A 19050-nucleotide genomic window follows, 5' to 3' on the forward strand; every position below is an offset into this window, starting at 1 on the left:
TATTACGAACTATATTTCATTGTTTATTATTATTGTAGCGAAGACACCTAAAACTTGTTATCTAAACTGGAAGCTGGCTTAAACTAATTTAGTTAAGTTATACTAGTGACCAATCCACCATTCGCCTTTGCGTTCCGAACTGAATATAAAGAGCTGCTCCTTTGCTGATCTACTTTATTGAATACTTTTAATTTGTTTATTTGTCACTCTATATATTTATATAGAGATATATATTTATATATAGAGTGTATATATTATACACTCTATAAGTATAAGAGCCGCTAGCGACGCGACCATGTGCCTACGCCGCCGCCCCCGCCACGGAAGAGGGGGGCCAGCAGGCGCAGTCAGCCTCAGTTCTTTCGGTTGCCACGGCGCCGCATGGAGGCGGTGCACTTGGGGCAGTACCACTTGCCCTTGGGCGGCTGGGTGATGCCCACGCAGGGGTAGTGGAACCACTCGTAGGGACAGGCGTCGTTGTCGCAGGCCACCATGTCGCCGTAGGACACCTGGTTGCAGGTGCAGTAGCGCGGCTCGTTGGGATCGTACGACCACTCGCCCTCGTTCGTCTGCTCCACCACGAGTCCGTTCTCGCCGATGGTCAGGCTGGAGCCGGGCGTTACCGTGGCGGTGGGCAGGTTCATGGCAATCATTCCGGCGGGCACGCCGTCAGCGGAACTGTCCGCCAAGTTGCCTCCTCCTCCACCTCCGGCAGTCATGGCGAGCAGCGCCTGTCCACCCACAGACATGTAGGTCGCCGTGGCCGATGCCGCCGCCAGGGCCGCCGATGTGGTGAGCTTGTTCACCGATTCCAGGCTAATCGACGACGACGAGCCAATCGAGTTGCCCGACGAAGAGCCGGCCGTCGGCTGCACTGTGGGCAACGTCAGCGCAGTGGTTAACTTCTTCTTTTGCTTCTTCTCCTGGTGGTGGCTGCTGTGCCCTCCGCCGTGACCACTGCTGCTGTGGTGCCCGTGCCCATGCCCATGCCCATGGCCATGACCATGTCCGTGCCCATGGCCGCCGTGGTGCGACTGTGAGTGGTGCGAGTGATGCGAGCCGCTGCTACTACCGCCAGCTGCGCCGGTGGCCAACGCTGCGCCGGCAGTCACTGTCACCGATCCGGCGGCCGACTGCTGCAGTCCACCCTGACCGGCTTGGGTCCAGAAGTCGGCGGTGGCGCCCGCTGTTCCGTGTATGGCCTCGTAACTGGCCTTGAGGCTGGCCGTGCGGCGGCCTTGCTGCATCTGCTGTGTGGCCACGATCGCCTGGCTGGCTGCCGCCGCAATGGCACTAGATGCGGCGGCTCCTCCGCCCAGTTGCTGCAGGTTGTAGGTGACTGTGGCCCCGCCGGCCGAGTGCCCACTGGCATGGGTGTGCCCGTGGGCCGTACCAGCAGCGACCACGGACGTGGAGTTGCCGCCCGCTACCGCTGCGGCGGTCGCTCCACCTGAGCTGCTCAGCACGCTGTGGGCGAGGTTCGTGGGAAGTTGGCGGACCAGCGAGCCCGTTCCTGTGGCAAGCGAGCTGCCAGCCAGACTGCTACTGCCACCGGCCACGCCCATGGCCACAGGCAGGGTGAGATGAGTGGCGGCGATGCTGCCAATGTGGTTGGAGACATGAGTTTGGGCAGTCGTCGCACTGGCCAGGCTGGCGGCGGCTGCGGCCGTTGTGGCGGACGAAGATGAGGCCGCCGCGGCAGTCGTGGAGCCCGACCCGACCACTGGAAGCGAGTGATTGAGATTGGCGCGCTTCTCCTGAACAGGCACCGTGCATATGGTTTCCCGCCGCTTCTCCAGCTTGCGGTGGCGTTGACTTGAGCCCAGCTGGGCGGTGGAGATGCTGGAGAGGGCACCGCCCGTTCCGGCAGCACCACTGACCAGTGCAATGCCGGAGGAGCCAGTGGCGGCACCAGATGCGTGTCCCGCCGAGCTGTTCACCATTGTATTGGCCGAACTGGCGCCGTAGTAGCGGTTCTCCTTCTGGTTCATGCTCAGCAGCAGGGCGGTGGCTGCAGTGGAGTTGCCGTCCAGCTCCAGGGAGCGGCGCTCGAGGATCTCGGTGATGCCGTTGTTGTCCGCCTCCAGCTCGCACTTGAACTTGAAGAGCTCGCTGTCCAGGCGACGCAGGTAGCGCTCCACCAGCTCGTGTATCTGCGTGGCTATGGCCACCTTCTCGTCGGCGTCCTCCATCACCTTGAAGTACTCGCCGCGCAGGCTGTGGAACTCCGTGTCCATCGACTCGTGCTGCAGTTCGTCGCGCTTGCACTGCTTGAAGAACATGTGGGACTTCTTGTCCAGCGAGTCCATGTTGTCTGTGCACCGCAAGGAACAGTACTTGATTAGTGATCCGGCGAGAAGCTGAGATTCGGATTCTCTGGTTGCACTTACTCTGGACGGCGAGATCCAGTTCGCGCATCTCGGTGAAGCGGTCGCGAAGTTCCTGCGGCAGGTGCTCGATCATCTCCAGGTAGTCCTCCAGGTAAAGCATGATGGCGATGCGAGTGGTCCGCGATGTAAATGAACAATTTTGACCACTCTGTGTTTTTATTAATGAAAATTCGTGTATTGTTGCGGGTATGAGTGTGACCGGAAGGCGAAAAGAAGTTAATCCCAGATACGGATTTCAGTACTCGAAAATATCGATATATTTACGCAAGTCGGGTTGGGTAGCTGCGACACAAACCATGTAAGGTGAAATTCGAAATTTAAATAAATTGTACAAATGGAAACCCTAATGAAAGATACAATTTATTTCCAGATTATATCAGTATTGTATACAACTAAAAATACGAAAACAATTGAAAACAAATATATATACACATTTTTAAAGTTCAAAAGTTGTAAACAATAAGGTGTAAGCATTTTAAAGATATAGACAAACAACATGTGCCCATAGGATTGTTTCAAGTATATCGTTTTATTTCACTTATTGCCTGGCAAATGCGCGTTTCCCCGCTTGCTTTTGGGTCTGGGATCGTGGCTCCCGGATGTACATCGTCCACATGCGGCCACTTTCGCTGTCACGCGCGTCTCATCGTCATATGTATACTACATGCGTAAATGTAAAAAGCTTAGCTTAAACTTAACGAAAGTATTTAGAGTTTAGGTCGCTCCGTTCGGCTAGATTAACTTATTCGAATGCGAGGGCGCGGGTGCGGGGAATGATCCAAACAAGGTTTGAACGCAGCGGCGCGGAAACAAGTCAAGCTGCTAAATGCATTCAGTTTACTATCTAGCGGAAGTGGCCTCCTTTTAATCGCAATCTGCTATCTCAACTCAGCTACTCTCCCTCTCCGTTTGCATCTGCAGGTGGAGCGGGATTGGGATTGGGTGCGAGATGGGTTCGGGCATCCAAGGTTGGGGCAATACTAAACGTAATCATAATACACACACATCGTAAAATGCTAAATCCTAGTCACACAGCTACGTACAACACAACACAGTCGATTGATTCCCCACCATCCCACCATTCCAGCATTCCATCATCGCGCCGCTTACGTGGACGGCCAGCCCTATATGGACATCTCGGGCATCTTGTTGTGCTTGAGGTTGATCTGGACGCTCTGCGAGAACATCTTGATGATGCCGTAGTGGTCGTTGGCGAACACCTTTAGGAAGCTGGGCACGTTCTTGTGGAGCAGCTCGTGGCAGAACTGCGGGTATTTTTGGTAGGCCGGCTGCTCGTCATCCCAAATGGCCAGCAGATCGCAATCGTCGCTGTTGTGAAGAGCAGACAAAATTGCATGTTATTGCGATAGGAGTACAAGATCTCAATTAAGCGGTGACCAGTTCAAGTGCCCGTCTCGAGGGTTTCGTCTGCGTCTACTCACCGTACTTCGTTGGTGCACTCGTCCAGCGATATGATCAAGTACTGGATCTTCAGCTGGGCGCACTGGTTGTAGATATCCGACGACTGCTGACGACTGTACACCGAGTACACGTGCTCCGTGCGCTCCCTTAAAAAAGAAACACAAGGGCGGAAGTTGCAGTACGTGCATGGCCAGGACATGGACGCCAATGAGAGCGGGACAGAGCAGGGGCCCAGTCGATAGGCTATCTCGCTCAGATTGGGAGTACTTACGCCATCTGACGCATCTCCAGGTGCGCATGGTTGACTATGGGCCGTTTGGTGGTCAAGTGCACGGTGCCGATTATATCCACGGGACCGGCAAAGACCGCATCTCGCTCCGTGTTCAGCTTGATCCACTCGAGCATGCTTTCCAGGTCGTCACCGCTTTTGGAGTAGCGCGTGGGGAAGTACTCTTCGTGAATGTTCTGTTTTTGAAATGACGGTGAAATCAAAACAATTCCCATGAGCAATAGAGACGTGTCCAACTTACCACCATGCCGGGATCGAACATGCTGAGCAGGAAGACGGCCAGCGAGACCGACCAGAAGATGTTGCGCTGGCGGTGGTACCACAGTTTGGAGCAGACGGTGGGTACGATGACGCAGCCCTGCGTGAAGCTGAGGAAGAAGAGCTTGCGCACGGCGAGTCCGATAAAGGTGAAGACTAGCATCTGCAGGAAGCTGTACACGTAGTGCATGTTGAGGATCTGTGCGTTGGCCGTGGGCACCACGGAACTGCGCCTGGAGGAGCTGCGCTTCCTCCGTCGATGGCCACTCGAGTTTGAGCCGCAGCCGGCGGCGGTGGCAGAGTGTTCCTCCTCCTCCCTCTCCTCCGCTTCATCGGCCGCGGACGTGGACGGCGGCGTTTTAGTGGGATCTGCTGCAGACTCGGGCTCCGTTTCGCCACTACCTGGCTCCTGATTCTTCTTCTTCGATTCCGAATCTGCATCCGGGTCTTTATCCTCCTCCTCAGTCGACGTGATGGGCCCGTCGGCGGCCGCTTCTTTGGTTCCCTGCGCCCGCTCTTTGCGCTGCTTGTCACTGTTGCGGTTAATCTGCGCCCGCAGCCGCTTGATATCCTGCATAAAGTCGTCGCGGGCGGGCGGCTGCTCCTTACGCAGGCGGGCTTGTGCGCGCTTGTAGCGCTCGTAGTCGAAGTCGCAGCTCTCGAGCAGGCTGAAGCACTTATACAGCTGTTTCTCCGTCTCCTTGGTGGACATGTCGCTCATGGAAACGCGGTACTCCTCAAGAAAGTCCTCCAGCACGTAGTTGCGCGCTCTGTCGCGCTGCTCTTTGGTGACGTCGCTGACTGGGGCGCCGCCCTTGCGCCAGCGCCGGAAGAACATGGCCAGCATGACCACGCCGTACATGCAATACGGCTTGACAATCATCGTCTTGACCAGTTGCCACAGTTCCGACCAGGAGACGCGCGCGTACTGCGGATTGCAGGCGGAGAGGTGGGCGACAAAGCCGACATTGACCTGCAGAGCCCAGTGGGCACAGAGGTCGAAGAAGTGCTGCTGCGCGCCTTCCGGCACACTGACCACGCCCGTCCGGTTGAAGAGCTCCATCAGCGTGGTCTGCATGCTGCTGGCGAGCAGCAGTGTCAGCATCATGAACTTTAACGAGAATAGGTCGCCGTTTAGCAGATCCTGCGCGTGTCCCAGCCGCCGGCTGCGCACGTGACGCAATTGTCGCACCACTGTGATCAAAAATAGGAACAGCGAAATGCTCAGCTGCCAGGTGAGGAGCAGCTGGCTGTTGCCGTGCGACATAACAAAGGCGAGAGCGTGGCCCAGCAGGTGTGACAGCGAGTAGTCCAGCACGAAGGCGTTTACCAGAGCTGTGGACAACGAGCTCACGTTCCAGGACGTCATCATGATCAGGATCTGGGTGGTGAAGATGAAGGTGGAGAACTGCCAGGAGAGTAGGGCGCAGGCGGTGAACAGCGACATGGCGAAGATCTTCAAAGGGCAAAGATGTTACTGAGCTTAATGCAATAAAGCACACCTATTACCATGAACATGCGCGATGTGTGCCGCTGTCGGTGTATGATCCTTCCGATGCAGATGCACAGATAGAACATCTGCAGGAATATGAACGGAAAGGCGAAGTTCTCCCGCGCCAGCGGCCGCTCATAGATCTTGGCCACGAAACTGTGGAACATCAGGTACGAGATCACGCCGTATATGCCACCGAAAATGTTCTCGCAGAGCAGCGTTCCGTACAGGTAAAGTACCAGCAGGGTTACTCCGCCCATCAGCCACACGAACTCCAGATAGAACTGCATCGGCTGCACCATTGGATTGAAGCCGGAGCGCACTACGTGAAAGAAGTACCTTTGGGGGGCAAAAGTGCATCTGCATAAGTAGGCTTTTTGGGAATCACTCCTCTGGAAGTCACTTACGCCGTGACAAGCTCCGGCAGCACGTAGAATCGCTGCAGCACATTGACACTGTGCGGATACTCGATGTCCGTGACGTTCTTTAGCTGCTCGTAGCCGTGCCAGAAGTCCGGTCCGTCGGCCAGCTGCTTGTAGAAGGCATAGTACAGGGCATCCTCGCGCCGCAGAAGCGCCTCCCGCTCCAGCTGATTGAGCTGCTGGATGTTGGTGCGCGTCTCGAAGATCACGCGCACATGCTGCACGTACAGGAAGAAGAAGCCGCAGCCTGGGATGCGGATTGGAATTGGGAGTGTGGTCAATGGCAATGGGAATCCCCAACTCAATTGGACTGCCGCCTGGAAGCGGAAGAGGCGTGGCAGAAGTGTCTGCCGGTTGGCGGAAACTCACCGATCAGCGCGTGCGACAGGATCACGTACAGGTTGGGCTCGCGCATCGTGCTGCGATTGCGGGTGTCGTCTCACTGGGTGGCTGTGTTCAAATTGGCAATCATTATTTATTTCACAACGATTATTGCTGGCTCCACACAATAAAAAACAGCCAGCAGTCAGCTGTTTTTCGGCCGTGCTTGTCTATGGTGACCGTACCGTGTTGCTGACGCAATGGACAATTTGTGTTGTTTTGGTCACACCGTATTTTAGGTACATTACGACAAATAGGTACATACCAATAATTAGTTTTATTATCCACGGTACATATTGAAGTTTTAATTAGTTATATTGTATATTATTTATTGCACTTATTAGGTAAAAAATTGTACATTAAGAAAAAATTCTTCATATTGTTATTTCAAAACTTAAAGTTCGTTGCTCATATATTTCTAACTTATATCAATTATATATTGATTATTGAATATTGAATATGTATATTATATATAATATCAACTGCCACAGAAGAGCGTGAACTAGTCTTTTATTTGTTTTGGGTTGTACCATGATCTTGTCTATATATATATTAATAACTATAGATTTTTAGGTACAATTGCAGTTCAGCAAAAGTGGCATTTATTAGAAAAGGAACCCTGTATGAGCAATCAAGTATTTTCATATACCTACGTACCGAAGCATAGCTCCCCAGCTTAGAAGTATTTCGGAGTCAACCTGCTACGGTCATACCGCACGTACTTCAGTGGTAATCGCATCCCAAACCGCAGCAAAACAAGGAATAACCATGAACCGCTACGCGGTAAGCTCGCTGGTGGGGCAAGGATCCTTCGGGTGCGTCTACAAGGCGACGCGCAAGGACGACAGCAAGGTGGTGGCCATCAAAGTGATCTCCAAGGTGAGTGGGTTGGGCCAGGTGATAAAGCAACAAGTCCATCCAACCAGTTTAACCCATGTTTATGTTCTGCAGCGCGGAAGAGCCACTAAAGAGCTGAAGAATTTGCGCAGGGAGTGCGACATTCAGGCCCGGCTGAAGCATCCGCACGTCATCGAGATGATCGAGTCCTTTGAGTCAAAGACGGACCTCTTCGTGGTCACTGAGTTCGCGTTGATGGATCTGCACCGCTACCTGTCCTACAATGGAGCCATGGGCGAGGAGCCGGCACGCCGGGTGACCGGGCATCTGGTGTCCGCTCTGTACTACCTGCATTCAAACCGCATTCTCCACCGGGATCTCAAACCACAAAACGTCCTGCTTGACAAGAACATGCACGCAAAACTTTGCGACTTTGGACTGGCCCGCAACATGACCCTGGGCACCCACGTGCTCACCTCAATCAAGGGAACGCCCCTCTACATGGCCCCGGAGCTGCTGGCGGAGCAGCCGTACGACCACCATGCGGACATGTGGTCACTGGGCTGCATAGCCTACGAAAGCATGGCCGGTCAGCCGCCCTTCTGCGCCAGCTCCATCCTGCATCTGGTGAAGATGATCAAGCACGAGGACGTCAAGTGGCCCAGCACGCTGACTAGCGAGTGCCGCTCCTTCCTACAGGGCCTGCTTGAGAAGGACCCCGGTCTGCGCATATCCTGGACGCAGCTGTTGTGTCACCCCTTCGTTGAGGGACGCATCTTTATCGCAGAAACGCAGGCAGAGGCGGCCAAGGAATCGCCTTTCACAAATCCCGAAGCCAAGGTCAAGTCGTCAAAGAAGTCCGATCCGGAGGTAGGCGATCTGGACGAGGCCCTGGCCGCTTTAAACTTTGGCGATCCGCGACAGGAAAACTTGACTACCTCCCGCGACAGCATAAACGCCATTGCTCCCAGCGACGTTGAGCATCTTGAGACCGATGTGGAGGACAATATGCAACGTGTGGTCGTTCCGTTCGCGGATTTGTCCTACAGGGATCTGTCCGGGGTTCGAGCAATGCCGGTGGTACACCAGCCGGTGATCAACTCGCACACTTGCTTCGTCAGTGGCAACTCCAACATGATCCTCAACCATATGAACGACAACTTCGACTTTCAGGCTCCCTTGCGGGGCGGAGGCGTGGCCGCTAAGCCAATAGTCTCTCCAACCGTACGCCAGTCGCGCAGCAAGGATCTAGAGAAGCGTAAGCTTAGTCAAAATCTGGACAACTTCTCTGTTCGCTTGGGTCACAGCGTCGACCATGAGGCGCAACGCAAGGCCACGGAGATTGCTACACAGGAAAAGCATAACCACGAAAATAAGCCTCCCGCTGAAGCCATTTCCTACGCAAGTTCTCAGCACCCGCAGCAGCAGCCACAACAACTTAAGCACTCAATGCATTCCACCAATGAGGAAAAGCTGAGCAGCGAGTAAGTGGCCACAGCGCCTCTTGGATTTTCTTTTACTAACTTTCCCTTTCCCATAACAGCAACACTCCGCCGTGCCTGCTCCCGGGGTGGGATAGCTGCGATGAATCCCAAAGTCCGCCCATCGAAAACGACGAGTGGCTAGCCTTCTTGAACAGATCGGTGCAGGAGCTGCTTGACGGCGAACTAGACTCATTGAAACAGCACAACCTGGTGAGCATTATTGTGGCACCGCTGCGCAACTCCAAGGCCATTCCACGGGTGCTCAAGAGTGTGGCCCAGCTGCTGTCGTTGCCCTTTGTGCTGGTGGATCCTGTTTTGATGGTTGATCTCGAGCTCATCCGCAACGTGTACGTGGACGTAAAACTGGTGCCCAATCTTATGTATGCCTGCAAGCTGCTTCTCTCTCACAAGCAACTCTCGGACTCGGCCGCCTCCGCCCCACTCACCATGGGTTCGCTCAGTCGAACGTTGCGTAGCATCCCGGAGCTAACTGTCGAGGAGCTGGAGACGGCTTGCAGTCTGTACGAACTAGTCTGCCACTTGGTACACCTGCAGCAGCAGTTCCTCACGCAGTTCTGCGATGCGGTAGCCATTCTGGCAGTAAGCGATCTGTTCCTCAACTTTCTCACACACGGTAAGATTACCTTAGATGCCATGAGCCGACTCCTGTAAACTGTTAGCCTGTTTCCGTTCTCCCGCAGACTTCAGGCAATCGGATTCGGATGCCGCCTCTGTTCGCCTGGCTGGCTGCATGTTGGCCCTGATGGGCTGTGTACTGCGCGAGCTGCCCGAAAACGCGGAGCTGGTAGAGCGGATTGTCTTTAATCCGCGGCTAAACTTCGCCTCGCTCCTGCAGAGCCGACACCACCTGTTGCGGCAACGTTCCTGCCAGCTTTTGCGCCTGCTGGCCCGCTTCAGCCTGCGCGGCGTGCAGCGCATCTGGAATGGAGAGCTGCGATTTGCGCTGCAGCAACTCTCTGAGCACCACTCGTACCCGGCACTCCGTGGGGAGGCCGCCCAGACCCTCGACGAGATCAGCCACTTCACTTTTTTCGTTACCTAGCCGGCACTTTCTTTTATTGGCCTCAGGCGTCTCTATCCGAGCAGATCCTGAATGTTGCCCTGGAAGTAGTCGAGCAGTTCGTCGATGTAGTTCCCGAAGCGGTCGAAGTTGAGCAGGTAGTCCTCGCTGCAGTCCTGTTCGTACATCTCGTTCAGCTTGGACACATCCTTGTCGGAGAGGCCGCGTCTCTGGCCCAGCGAGGCGTACGGATCCTGGAAGAAAAGGACAGGAGTCAGAGAGTGTAGGGGATGCAAGCTCCCCCAAGTCATTACAAACTTCTCATCGCTTTAACTAAAACTGCTAAGGCATAGTCAACCATTCAGCTAAAGCATTCTCTTTCGATATACATCCAATTGGACAAGGAAGCAAAATGCTTCGTCTACTCCTAGCATAGTTGTTCGTCATTGGACCATGTGTTAATATAGGAATTCCTAATCTGAATCACTATTACTATCGAATTTAAATATTTTATGAGCCATGATTTTTGGCATTCCTAATGGAATCTAAGATAATTGATAGGTGTTTTTGAATGCACATATTCAAGTGTGGTGTGTGCAAATTTGATGATAGCATAATAGTTTGTATCTCGAAATATAACCATTTAAGTGTAGCAATTGTTAAGATAAGCGAATTCACTGTATGTCCATACAATAGTCCATTAATTCGCTGTATTACTATTGAATGTTAAACTGAACTCCTTTACAGTGTAAGCAATTTAAAATAATACTCAATTACATGAGTGTGCCACTGCTTAACGGATTTGACAGGAGGTAATGAGACCTTTGGAACCATTTGGGTTGGCCTACTCACCAGTGGCTCTATGGTTGCCTTCCCGTTCTTGCTGAAGGCCCGCGAGCTGTAGTGCATGACGCTCTGGTAGTCGTACTCCACGCCGAAGTTGGTGATGTGGGTGCGGGCGTACTTGTTGAAGTTGTGCGCGTGCCCGTCGAGGATGTTCTCCCAGTTGATCTTGACGTACTCATCCCGCTCCGTGGCGCTCTGCTGGTGGTAGAAGCCGAGCGCGTGCAGCAGCTCGTGCACCACCACGCCGTGTGTGACGCACTTGGGCGTGTTCAGGTTGAGCACCTGGCCACCCGAACGCCGGCCGACGCTCGACCAGCAGCCGGAGTAGTTGCCCTTGATGAGCAGCCAGTGCTTGTCGCCCTGCTCGTACGGCCGGAAGCGTATGCAGGTGCGGTCGTGGTACTCCTTGAAGGCCTTCAGTATGACCATGGTCTGGTTGGCGGCTGTTTGGAAAGGGGGTATTACTACTTTGGGCTGCTTGGAGGCCCTTACTCACTGAAGTCTTGCGGGTCTATGTAGAAGGGCACGGCGGCCTCTGGCCAGGTGAGCCGCTCGTTCAGCAGCCCGTTCCTCAGCAGCTCGCGGTGCAGCATGATGTCGCCCTCGAAGAGTCCGCAATGCTCCCATATGTTCGTATCGCTGTCCTCCGTCCAGAAGTTGAAGGCAGGACCTGCATGTGCCAATGGTTGAGTGCATCGACTACTAGCGTCTGATATACTGTTGGGTACCTACTGTTGTGCCGGCGCAGCATCTGCATATTGGCGCCCCACCTGGCAGCGGGCGGCACCGCGGGTCGTGCGCGAAGAAGCGCCTTTCGCGTGGCCAGGGTATCCGCCTCCAAGGTGGCGCCCATGGCCAAGGCCAGGGCAGACCAAAAGCAAATCAGACCGGGAACGATGAGCGCACTTCTCGGCATTGTTGGGGTAAAAGAAACGCCGGCCATGTTGCGTTGACGCTTTTATATGGCACTGCGTAATGGGGCGGGGCAATGACAATGACAATCGCAGTTCCAATTGAAAGTACGAGTGAGTACTGAGTGTCTGACTGACTGGGCGACTGAATGACGGACGCCCACGCAGCTGGATTTCGGATTTATGCATAACTTAACGGACTTATTGGCTCTCTCTTTCGGCGCGCATTCAAATTCCCTCGCCTCGACTTTTACGGCTTTTGGTTCCAAATTTAACTGGGATATTGGGTTATCAGTGGCAACGGCGTGCGCATATGAAAATAGCACACTCTCTTCCCCAGTACCAGTGGCCAGTGCCAGTACCAGTACCATCACCATTACCCAGTGGCGGTGCCTTCCTGTCTTCCTATCTCGAATCGATCTCCATTTCAATCTCGATCTCACGTCCGCACAGAAAGAGAGAAAGAACGGCAGAGACACCATGGAAAGCCGGGAGGAGTTCTTTGACCCCCATCGATTGATGATGTTGATGGCCAATGACAGTTGGCATCTGTCGGTGGCAAAAGTGAACGCTGTCAGGTATCTGGTCATCTTCTCCCTTTCTCTGACCCAGACCCGGATGGCTTGGCTTATCCGCCAGTTGAGTGGGTCACTGCGGTGGCAGTGGCAGTGGCGCTGGCCGTGGCTCCAAGTGGGTCGCCGAGTGGGCACCCACAAGATCACCAGAACACGATTTCGTCAAGTCGAGATGTGGGACCACGCAGCCAGGCAGCCCACCATCCATCCAGCCATTTTGGCCAATCTGTGAGCCACAATCTAGATCCACAGCGGCTTTCTTGTGCAGCGCCAGCAATCACCAGCGGATGGCGATGGAGTGCCACACATTTCTTTCTAACTTGTTGTGGAACAGGCACTTACTACTCGCTGCGGCTGCACTTTCACTACGAAATTGCACCAAAATCTAAGCCACATTGCAATGGATTTTGAGAACATTTTGGTCATGGCAACTGGAAATGCCTGGCCAGCAGCATGGGTAGCGGATGCAGAAACTCCGGGCACAAGACTCCCAGCATCATCCGACTTCATCTCCGAATCCGAATCCGACTACCACTACGACTGCAGCATCGGGGGCAACGACAGCAAAACACATTTGACGTACTATCTGCGATGTACTTGATCTTTGTCGAAAACTTGACACACTTTTTTCGGTCAACGGCTGGCGGCGGCAAATGGCAACGACTTCCAGCTCGACTGCGGAAAATTCGAGGGAAATCGCTAGTTACACAGGGGAAAACTTCAACATGTATAGATAAACTAGCTTGTATTCTGAGTGTATCTGTTTAGGTTTTCCTATTCTCTTAATTTGAAAATTATAAAGAATAAAACATAGTAAATATATAAGACAACAAAACTCTCATTAAAATCTACCACTAATAACTATATGTATTAAACATAGACTAGTTTTTTTCGAGTGCATTTTGCATGCTAAGAGTCGCGTCATCAGCATCGTTTCAAATGCAATTTTGAATTGAGAAAGTTTAGCGGACAGAGATTGTGAATTTGCGACAAGACAAGCGGGGCCGCAGATGCAGATGCAAAGATACATGGATGCAGAGACCGAGTCTCTGAGTCGCTGGCTCCAGGCGGTAATTGACTTCCTACATGGCGCTGAGAACGCTGGCTTTCGGTGGGTGTTAGATGCTTGGATGGTTGGCTGGTTGGCTGGTTAGATCGTTGGATCGTTGGATGGTGGGTTAGTTGCTTGGTCGGACTGTTGGGTGGGTTCTTGGCCTTTGTTGTTTTTCACTTTTGGCCAGCGGCAGTCACTTTCTGCGGCACTGGCCCAGAATCGGGCCTTGTTTGCGGAGCCATCAAGTGCTCGGAGACGGTTCCTCTCCAGAGATCAGATATCTCCACTTCCTTTTGGCCGCTGCTGACACAGAACTGTCATCTCGTCATCTGGAGGCATTCGGCCGGTGCGAATACGAATCTAATTCTATGCCCAGCCCCAAAGGGGAGTTCCATGAGGGGCAAAGAAAAGGGTGCTCATCTTCGTCGGCGGACTGCTTAATAGGCCAGAAATGCGCGAGAGGTGCAACGCTTGGATTTCACCTGTCGGCTAAGCGGATTGGCTTTCCACAGCTTCCCCTGTTACGGCACCGAAATGCAAGAAAAAACGAGAGAAAAATCGATTGAAAACCGCAGCGGCGGCGGCAACAGCAGCAACAGCTTGCCAAAACAAATCCAAACTGAGGCCCAAACTGAAAACCAGTTGCGGCAGTTTCCTTCCGGAATCAATTATTTTTCACTTTGCTGATTTTTCACGTTCATGGTCACAAATGTGCAGCAACAACAAGCATGCAACGGCGTCAGTGTGTCAGTAGTGGCAGCCACTAAAAGCTAGTAGGAGCCACTAAGTGCCACTAAAAGCCGGCAAAAAGCACGACTGGCTGCCTTGTTTTGTATTTTGCAGCTTGTGGCTGGTGGTGTTTTTCAGTGGGCTTATCGGTGTGCGCATTTTTTTTTTAGCCTGATGCCGTCTTTTAGCTGGCTTTTCGTGTGCTTTTCCGACTGCATCGCTTCCCATTTTGCGTTAGCGACAATTTGGTCGACTGGCACTGGCAGATTGACGGACTCTCAAGACGATTCCAAGAAATTTCTATCGCCAACTCGACATTAGTTTAATTGGTGAAACTGACAACGGATTCGATTCGGATTTTTGTGGTGTTTCGCCTTGGCGTTGCTTTTGTTAGCCACAGCGGCCCCAAAAACGCATTGGGCGAAAGTATCTGCCGGCCATATTCGGTCATCCCGATGGGAGCCTGATTAATGAGGCATTGATGGCTAGTCGGGGATCCCCACACTTCAATCATGGCCCAAAGGGCCGTGCTCATCGCGGCCTATGACGTAAGTCCAACTTAACTTAATTGGATTTTAAAGTATGAAGGGATTTATCTATCGCCTACGACTACCAAAGTATCAGCTTATGAAGAGCTCAGATAATAAGAAATCAGAATATGTGGTCTGCTATGATAGTTCAACAAATTCTACCCAGATACATATTTATTTTAAATTATTATGGAAATTATTGTTAATAAATAAGTTAACATTTAATCTCTAACTATTATGTTTGGAATTAATCGTTTCGAGAGCAAAATGAAAGACTCCGCATCCCTTATCATCATCGCATTCCGCAGATTTTCCTCGGCTCTTCAAGACTTTCCGAGCGAAACGAAAGACTTAGGCAACGAACTTGCTAGAAAAGTTGCAGCAATTTGCAAGCAGAGCGAAAGTTATCTTGCAATTGATTGATTACCAACTTTCTACTCCCCAGAGAAATTATAATATGTGCAATTTGAGATGATTCTGAGCGCGGGGAGGGCGGAGGGAAATAGCGCCTCCTCAGGTATTTCAGCCGGAGCGAAAGCAGAACACTGGAGTGGCAATATAGCTGCGTATATGGCCATCATCAAATGTTAATGAACTTGATATGCATAAATTGCAGAAGCCGCCATCCACCACATCCGCCTGTGCCGAATCCCCGAAATGTGGCACATGCCACACAATGCACAATAGTGCCATTGAAAGCGCAGGACCAGCTTATCTAACTGGGCGGGCTTAAGGCCAGGGTTTGTGCCACTTTGTGCCGCCTTTGGCCACTTTGTGGCACACACATTGCGCATACGCCACCGATCCGCGCCATTCTCTTTGGCCCACTCTTTGGCGCCAGATTTCTCTTTCGGCCCGCGGTTTGAGCGCTTTCACGACTCCATACGGCTCGAACATGTTTGAGCCGCCGCCGCTGGCTCGATCCATCGCTGTTATCACTATCACTTGGCGCGCGTTTGGAGTCAGCCATTCGGCAATGAGCCGCGGCGCTGATAAGACGCGGCCCCAACTGGCAGCTCGGCAACTTGGCAGCGGGAACGGGGCAACTGAACATATGATTACTGAGCAGCTGAGCAGCTGAACAACTGAGCATCTGGGAAACTAAGAAACTGAGAAACTGAGAAGCCGAGCAACTGGCAACTGCAACTACAACTGCAGCCAGTTGCGTCTGATGTCTGATAACAAGCCGAATGCCAAATGTATGCCAAATCAAGTGCATTGAACTCGAGCGGGGCCACAGCGTCGCTGTCGACGCTGGCAGCGACGGCGGCTGCGACGGCGACGTCGACTGAGACAGCGGCAGCGACTGCGCAGCTCCGAGCCACATATCCTGCTGTCAGTCCTTTGGATTTTCTCAGCTTTTCCGCAGCGGAAACTTGGGCTTTCGGTGGCGAGTTCAATGACACTTCACCTACTTGTATTCAAATTTGGTAGTACTGTGGCGGCACTGCCAACACTTTCCAAGCTGAAAAATAGGCTATTAATTAGTTATTCTTAAAAGTACATAGCATTTATACACAATTTATGGAATTATTGCTTTTCTTTTATATCGATTGATATGCCTATTTGGATAATCAATGGAATTAAGTCTGTAATGAACAGACCATTTTGATTAATGCTAGAATGCTATTATTTTACCTAAATAAGATATATTTTAAATAGCTAACTATATATAATTAAACTATGAGTTCTTTTGTTTTATAGCTCTTTTAAATACGTATCTTTGAGAGCAAAGATCTTTGATAATATGTTGCAGTTATACTTCATGGTCGTATGTTAAGTTATTTAAGTTGCTTATAGTTTAAGAAATATAAAATAACAAGCTGGGGATTTTGAAAAATCAAATGGTGCAGTTAAACATTCAGCTAGTGTTGCACTTTTACTTTCAGGACACTTTTCTGGAGCTGAAGTGAAAAAGGGGAGGAGCGACCCTCACTGGAACGGGCCAAGATCCCCGCCAGCTGCTGATGATGATGCTGATGATGCTGCTGCTGGTGATGCTGGCTAAAAGCAAATTTATAACCAAACTTTCTAAAGTGTGAAAAGAAATAAGAAACATTAAAATTAAACAAGAACTGATGCTGGCTGCCGCTGCGCGCAGAATCTGCAGCCGCAACGCTATGGCAACGGCAGAAAGAAATTTTTACGGCCTATCTGAAGAGATGTCGTTGTTGTTGTGGTTGTTAATGGTTGGTGGTTTTTGGTGGTGCCGCTGCCGCCGAGACCCCGTCTACGATCCGCTGCCCCCGCCCCCCCAAAAAAGTAGCTCGCTTTTTTTCCAATTTTTTTTTTTTGAGTTTTTGAGTCGATCTTTTTTTTTTTTGAGGGCAATTAAAAAGTTGTCGAGCTGCGTTGTCGATTGTCTGTTGTCCGTTTTGTCTGTTTGCCTGTTGTATTACGGCGTTTTGGCCAAAAATGTACCGTTGTCGTCTTCTTGGGGCCTTTTTTTTCGTGTACTTTTCGTATGCGAACGAATATAAATTTTTGGCCAGTTTAGGCCTATGTGCGTTGGCTTTCTTCTGTCACTTTGGGCCATGCAGAAAAATGCGCGCAGTGTTTGCCTTTTGGTTCCCAGCAATTTGCACCAAAAACTGCGGCAAATTGTTTGCCGTAATATGCGGGTGGGCGTGGCTCGCGGGGCGGGACGGGATGTTGCGGTGGACTCTGTTTGATTTAATCGAACATTTTCTGTTTGTCAGCTTTTATTTGGCCAACACAAACAGGCAGCAGCAGCAGCCGTCGAGAGAAACGGCGAGAAAAGAGTGATAAAAAGCGCGAGAGCGTTGGAACTGCGAAATTTCTCTTCCTTGTGTTTTTCTTTTTTTTTTGTATTCTTCTTCTTCTTCTCCAGCATCATGACCTACCTTCAGAAGGCATTAGCCGAGCATTATGTCTCGGGAGCTTCCACACCATCTGGCCACTTCGGACGGGTCTTTCCTTGGGGACCTCTGCCAGAATCGGCCGCCTAGATGAGCTTTCTTCTTGACCCAATCGCAACCGATACCGATGCGGCGTACGGACATATGTATATTCATATTTAACAACTTTCAGAGATGCTTTCACTTCCATGCCAACAATTTGGCCAATGCGCGGCGACTTCTTCCGCGTGCGATTTGCATTCGCTGCACTCGCATGGCATCGAAAGTGGGCGAAGTGGGCATGGGCCACAAAGATCGCATAGATCACATCCTGTGCCCATCTGTCCACGAATCTGGATCGGCCGGATGGTGTTGGCAACCGGGGAGGATGACGAGGAGTAGGAAGACGGGGCCAAAACGAAGGCAATAACGTGAATATGATCATTAGCATAAATAATGGTGAAAAAAATGAACACACACTCGTGGCTCCGCCAGTGTTTGTATCTGTATCTGTATCTGTAGCTCTACCTGTGCCCGCTGTATCTGTATCTGTGTCTGTGTCTGTTAATGTATCTGTATCTGCGACTCTTGCCTGTGTTTACAACACACATTTCAAAAGTCGGTGACTGTGGCACTGAGTTAGTAGTGCGTTAAGTCAACGAACGCAGTCGCGCAGACGCCGACTGAGGACGTCGACAGCGGCAGCGGACCTGGGATTTTGAGGGGGGGTTTTGGGAGGCCAGGTGGCGGCAGATGGGGGGAGGTGGCTTACGATGGGGACGATGTCATATGGTATATGGTGTGGTACGGTATGGTATGGTTTGGTATGGGCCCCAGTGCAATGCAAACGCACTTACCAGGTATTTGGTTTGATTTGCTTCGGTTCGATTTGGTTTCGGGTTGGCTTTTTCATTATTCGCCTGGTTTTGCATGGCTTTCACGAAAAACGTTGCAAGTTTGAGTTTCATGGCGCCGCAGTCGACGCTGATTTTTATTATTATTTTTTTTTTTTTGGCAAACTTCGGCACACACAGTTTATTGAACCCTTGGTTGGGATTCTCAGTTGGGCGCCATTCATCATTACCATTCTCATTCTCATCGCTGTGATTATTGCTCTACGCGGAGCACGAGACTTTCTCCAGCGTCGTGTCATCTCATTATTTATTTATTATTATTATTTGTGGGAGTGGGTATGGGATTGGGATTGGGTTTGGGAATGGAGCTGTATGGCATGTCGAGTGCATCTGGCGCCCTTGTGGAATGCCTTGTTTGCTGACCATGTTCGCCGGCGATTGTTATCTGTGCCTGTATCTGTAGTCTGTCTATATATCTCAGTGGCCGAAAACTCGGTCAAAATGTTCAGGCAAATATTTGAGGTGTGGAGATTGAGAGTGGGGGTCGACTCGAGCCTTTTGTCCGCCCGATAAGCTGGGTTTGCCGGGTTATACAACAGCAGCGGACCCCACGTGACCAAAACCACAAAAAAAGTTAAGAAAAGGGGCGGAGGGTAAGATGACTCCGGAACAGGGCTTTATATCATATGGCCAGCCA

The 19050-nt window shown here is 51.6% G+C and overlaps 4 protein-coding genes across 4 annotated transcripts; 1 reads left to right on the top strand and 3 right to left on the bottom strand.

Annotated features, from left to right (window-relative positions):
- Positions 1-28: 28 nt before the first annotated feature.
- LOC117148801 (inhibitor of growth protein 3) lies at positions 29-2604 on the bottom strand. Its single transcript, XM_033316416.1, has 2 exons — positions 2391-2604; positions 29-2314 (listed from the first exon to the last, which is right to left on the bottom strand). Exons 1-2 carry the CDS (start codon positions 2488-2490, stop codon positions 354-356), a joined length of 2061 nt encoding a protein of 686 aa, XP_033172307.1. The 5' UTR covers positions 2491-2604; the 3' UTR covers positions 29-353.
- Positions 2605-2895: 291 nt separating this feature from the next.
- On the bottom strand, positions 2896-6838 carry LOC117147553 (C-mannosyltransferase dpy-19 homolog). Its single transcript, XM_033314495.1, has 7 exons — positions 6643-6838; positions 6259-6520; positions 5869-6190; positions 4343-5815; positions 4084-4277; positions 3833-3958; positions 2896-3719 (listed from the first exon to the last, which is right to left on the bottom strand). Exons 1-7 carry the CDS (start codon positions 6686-6688, stop codon positions 3515-3517), a joined length of 2628 nt encoding a protein of 875 aa, XP_033170386.1. The 5' UTR covers positions 6689-6838; the 3' UTR covers positions 2896-3514.
- Positions 6839-7348: 510 nt separating this feature from the next.
- LOC117147555 (serine/threonine-protein kinase fused) lies at positions 7349-10732 on the top strand. The gene is made up of 4 exons (XM_033314497.1): positions 7349-7533; positions 7606-8975; positions 9035-9609; positions 9677-10732. The coding sequence occupies exons 1-4, from the start codon at positions 7423-7425 to the stop codon at positions 10036-10038; spliced, it is 2418 nt and encodes an 805-aa protein (XP_033170388.1). The 5' UTR covers positions 7349-7422; the 3' UTR covers positions 10039-10732.
- LOC117147556 (zinc metalloproteinase nas-14) lies at positions 10051-13057 on the bottom strand. The gene is made up of 4 exons (XM_033314498.1): positions 11575-13057; positions 11339-11512; positions 10849-11285; positions 10051-10250 (listed from the first exon to the last, which is right to left on the bottom strand). The coding sequence occupies exons 1-4, from the start codon at positions 11783-11785 to the stop codon at positions 10071-10073; spliced, it is 1002 nt and encodes a 333-aa protein (XP_033170389.1). The 5' UTR covers positions 11786-13057; the 3' UTR covers positions 10051-10070.
- Positions 13058-19050: the final 5993 nt, after the last annotated feature.

The sequence above is a fragment of the Drosophila mauritiana genome, chromosome X (assembly GCF_004382145.1).
Source record: "Drosophila mauritiana strain mau12 chromosome X, ASM438214v1, whole genome shotgun sequence".
Taxonomy (NCBI): domain Eukaryota; kingdom Metazoa; phylum Arthropoda; class Insecta; order Diptera; family Drosophilidae; genus Drosophila; species Drosophila mauritiana.

Bases quoted from the DNA above. Each gene is read 5' to 3' on its own strand.
- LOC117148801 (XM_033316416.1), bottom strand. From the start codon at position 2,490: ATGCTTTACCTGGAGGACTACCTGGAGATGATCGAGCACCTGCCGCAG. The intron at 2,315-2,390 runs GTAAGTGCAACC...TGCGGTGCACAG, and splicing joins ACTGGATCTCGCCGTCCAGA to ACAACATGGACTCGCTGGAC.
- LOC117147553 (XM_033314495.1), bottom strand. From the start codon at position 6,688: ATGCGCGAGCCCAACCTGTACGTGATCCTGTCGCACGCGCTGATCG. The intron at 3,959-4,083 runs GTAAGTACTCCC...TTCTTTTTTAAG, and splicing joins CTGGAGATGCGTCAGATGGC to GGAGCGCACGGAGCACGTGT. The intron at 3,720-3,832 runs GTGAGTAGACGC...TCTTCACAACAG, and splicing joins GAGTGCACCAACGAAGTACG to CGACGATTGCGATCTGCTGG.
- LOC117147555 (XM_033314497.1), top strand. From the start codon at position 7,423: ATGAACCGCTACGCGGTAAGCTCGCTGGTGGGGCAAGGATCCTTCGGG. The intron at 7,534-7,605 runs GTGAGTGGGTTG...TATGTTCTGCAG, and splicing joins CCATCAAAGTGATCTCCAAG to CGCGGAAGAGCCACTAAAGA. The intron at 9,610-9,676 runs GTAAGATTACCT...GTTCTCCCGCAG, and splicing joins CCTCAACTTTCTCACACACG to ACTTCAGGCAATCGGATTCG.
- LOC117147556 (XM_033314498.1), bottom strand. From the start codon at position 11,785: ATGGCCGGCGTTTCTTTTACCCCAACAATGCCGAGAAGTGCGCTCATC. The intron at 11,513-11,574 runs GTAGGTACCCAA...TGGCACATGCAG, and splicing joins GATGCTGCGCCGGCACAACA to GTCCTGCCTTCAACTTCTGG. The intron at 11,286-11,338 runs GTGAGTAAGGGC...CTTTCCAAACAG, and splicing joins CATAGACCCGCAAGACTTCA to CCGCCAACCAGACCATGGTC.